Source organism: Morus notabilis, unplaced genomic scaffold, assembly GCF_000414095.1.
Source record: "Morus notabilis unplaced genomic scaffold, ASM41409v2 Scaffold115, whole genome shotgun sequence".
Classification (NCBI taxonomy): domain Eukaryota; kingdom Viridiplantae; phylum Streptophyta; class Magnoliopsida; order Rosales; family Moraceae; genus Morus; species Morus notabilis.
The window spans coordinates 1241422-1244551 of NW_010361020.1; the positions used below are offsets into that span (position 1 = coordinate 1241422).

Genomic DNA, 3130 nt, shown 5'->3' on the forward strand with positions numbered 1-3130 from the left:
ATATACAATTTTTAAGAATTAATGCAACAAGCAGCACCATTTTTTATGAATATTCTATTTTTTATGATTTTCTTTATTTTTCATCTTAAAAAAATAAAATAAAATAAAAACGACATCACAAAATTATGAAATTTTATAGACATCTTACATTTTTCTGGACATGCCTGAAAAAATGGCCTAAAAATGACAAAAAAAATAAAACGCTGTTAAAAAGCCCCCAACCTGCATAGTGTAAACAATTTGGTGACAGTGACATTAGTGCACTCAAAGCAGTAAACACATACTGACATTTTTTTTCTCATTTTTTTTCCTGTTTTTACCTAGCCCCTTCAACTGCCACTTTGAGCCACATCTTGCAAACCGAAGATGCATAGGAATATAGGATGATAAAGAGGATATGAGCAACAGCATATGAACACGTGTATATACATAGGGGTGGCAATTCGTGTTAACAGGTTGTGTTCGTGTCGTGTTGAACCCATCAGTTGACACGAATAAGTCTGACACGAACACGACCCGTTTATTAATCGTGTCAAAATTCTAAACCTAAACACGACCTGTTTATTAGCGGGTTGACACGACACGACACGATTAACCCGTTTATTAAACAGGTAGTAAACGTGTCGTGTCAACCCGTTAATTACTTGTCAACACGTTTATGACCTGATTACTGTCAACACGTTTGAACCTATTTCATAACCTATTTCAGAACCTATTTCTGAATATGTTTCTCAACCTGTTTAACATGATGTAGAGACATTACATAATTTAAGTTCAAAATTAAAAAGCACATTAAAGTCTCTAACAAATTAAAAAACAAACACATAAAAGTCTCACAATTTAGAAAACAAACATACATGATTAATAATTAAATATTTAAATAATTTGCTACATTGGGGCGACTCCAAGTGCATCATTACGTTCAGGAGAAGTTGATCCCTGTGAGAAAGGCTCATCTTCTTTCAATGAAAAGTTGAAGATATCTTGTGTAAGATCCTCCACCTCTTCATTGAAATCTACACAAAAATAAATATATATAAATACAAGTTAGTTCAAAATCAATATAGAAAATATACATAATTTAAGTAAGTTTTAAACTACATTTTTCTCCATATAACCAATCTCTGGTACAAACAAGTGCTTCAACTGTCTTTGGTTTAAGTGAGCTACGAAATGAATCAAGAACTCTACCACCAACACTAAATGTAGCTTCAGAAGCAACTGTAGAAACAGGGACAACCAATATATCACAAGCCATAGAAGCTAGTGCTGGATATCGAAATTGGTTTGATTTCCAAAAGGAAAGGATATCAAGATCCGCGGTCCTAGCCAACCTTGGCTCATCCAAATAAAGGTCAAGCTCTGATTTCTGTGATGTGGTAGTAGAGTCAACTGAAGACATCTCATCAAATTCCTACAAAATGAGAAGGAGATAGTATAAGAATACACAATCAGACATAAGCATAGAACATCTGCATTACTAATAAATAGAGAAATTACCTTGAATATAATATCCACATCATCATTTCCTTCTTTTTCCATCATACAAGTTTCAAAAGTATTGGTCTTTGGCTAGTTGAAGCCTTCTTTTTTTTGTTGTACTCTTCAAAAATAGAGTACAACGTACTCCTCATTGAGATGCATTCAACACAATCATCTCCATAAAGCTTTTTGTAACTAAACTCAACAAGTCTAAGCTTAAAACGAGGATCTAGAACACATGCTATAGCCAATGTAAGATGGAATTGAGACCAATACTTTTGAAACTTGCCCCACATTGCTGTTGCCATATACTTTAAGTACTCATCATCACCTTCTAAATATTGTTTCAACATGAAGCAACAATGCCAAATGGAAGGGAAGTACAAGTTGGCAGTGGGATACTTTGTTCCAGAAAATTTAAGAGTTGCATCATAGAACAACTTCAAAAAAGTTTTAATCTTTTCAACTTTGTCCCACTCGGCACTAGAAGGACAATGCTTGTAGTTTGAATCACTCAACTCTAAATGTTGAAATACACGGCGATAGTAAAGAGCACTTTCAAGCATAAGATATGTCGAGTTCCACTTAGTTGGTACATCTTGACACAACCATTTCTTATCACCAATTGCAACTAACTTCACACAATCTAAGAACTTTTGCTTCCTCACTTGGGATCCCTTGACATATTTGACACTATCACGAATCTTAACAATTGAATCATCAATCTGCTTCAAACCCTCTTGCACAACTAAATTTAGTATGTGTGCACAACATCGCATGTGAAATAGATCGCCATTGTGTACAAGAACCCTTTTGGCAACTAGTTGCTCTCTTAACATGTCAACCGAAACACCATTCGCAGAAGCATTATCCAATGTCACACTAAACACCTTGTTTTCAATTCCCCATTCACTTAAAAAGGCATAAAGTTTTTCAGACAAAGCAACGCTACTATGTAGGGGTGGCATAAAACTAAAGTTTAACACTCTTTTCTGCAAGTTTCAATTCTTATCTATGAAATGCGCAGTGAGACAAACATATCCATCACTAGTCAAAGAAGTCCATGCATCAGAAGTAAAGATAATTCTACCTGGGATAGTCTCTAACATCAATTTAATTTGAAGCTTTTCCCTCTTGTAAAACTTTAAAGCGTCAGCCTTTGCAGTATTTCTAGAGACCAATTGAATTTGAGGGTGCAAGTACTGAAATATAGACCTTATTCCCGCATATTCAACAAAACTAAAAGGTAGATCATGCATGATTATAGTTGCTACAACCAACTCACGAAATTTTTCAGGATCATACTTACCTCCACTAAGTGTCACTGCACCAGCTTCTTGGGCAATGAGCATCTGCCCTATATCACGGTAGGAGATTTTCAGACAATTCACAAGACGGCGTTTCAGATTACCAGTTCCGTACTTACTGTCTGCGAGGTACACAGAACTACAATGTTTGCACTTGGCCTTCAATTTCTTGTCCGGACCCAAAGAAGATGAACAAAGTGACTCCAAACTTTTGAGGTCAGCTTCCTTTTTCTTTTTTGGAGATCAGCACCTTGAGTTTTGGTATGAAAACTCAACCCATCAATCTCTTCAACATCAACATCCACACTTTGAGACTCAATGGACTCAAGATCAATTTCCAT

The 3130-nt window shown here is 35.5% G+C and overlaps 1 protein-coding gene across 1 annotated transcript; it reads right to left on the reverse strand.

Annotated features, from left to right (window-relative positions):
* Window positions 1–888: 888 nt before the first annotated feature.
* On the reverse strand, window positions 889–3130 carry LOC112091561 (zinc finger BED domain-containing protein RICESLEEPER 2-like). Its single transcript, XM_024165555.1, has 5 exons — window positions 3040–3130; window positions 2520–2911; window positions 1548–2372; window positions 1102–1414; window positions 889–1016 (listed from the first exon to the last, which is right to left on the reverse strand). The coding sequence occupies exons 1-5, from the start codon at window positions 3128–3130 to the stop codon at window positions 889–891; spliced, it is 1749 nt and encodes a 582-aa protein (XP_024021323.1).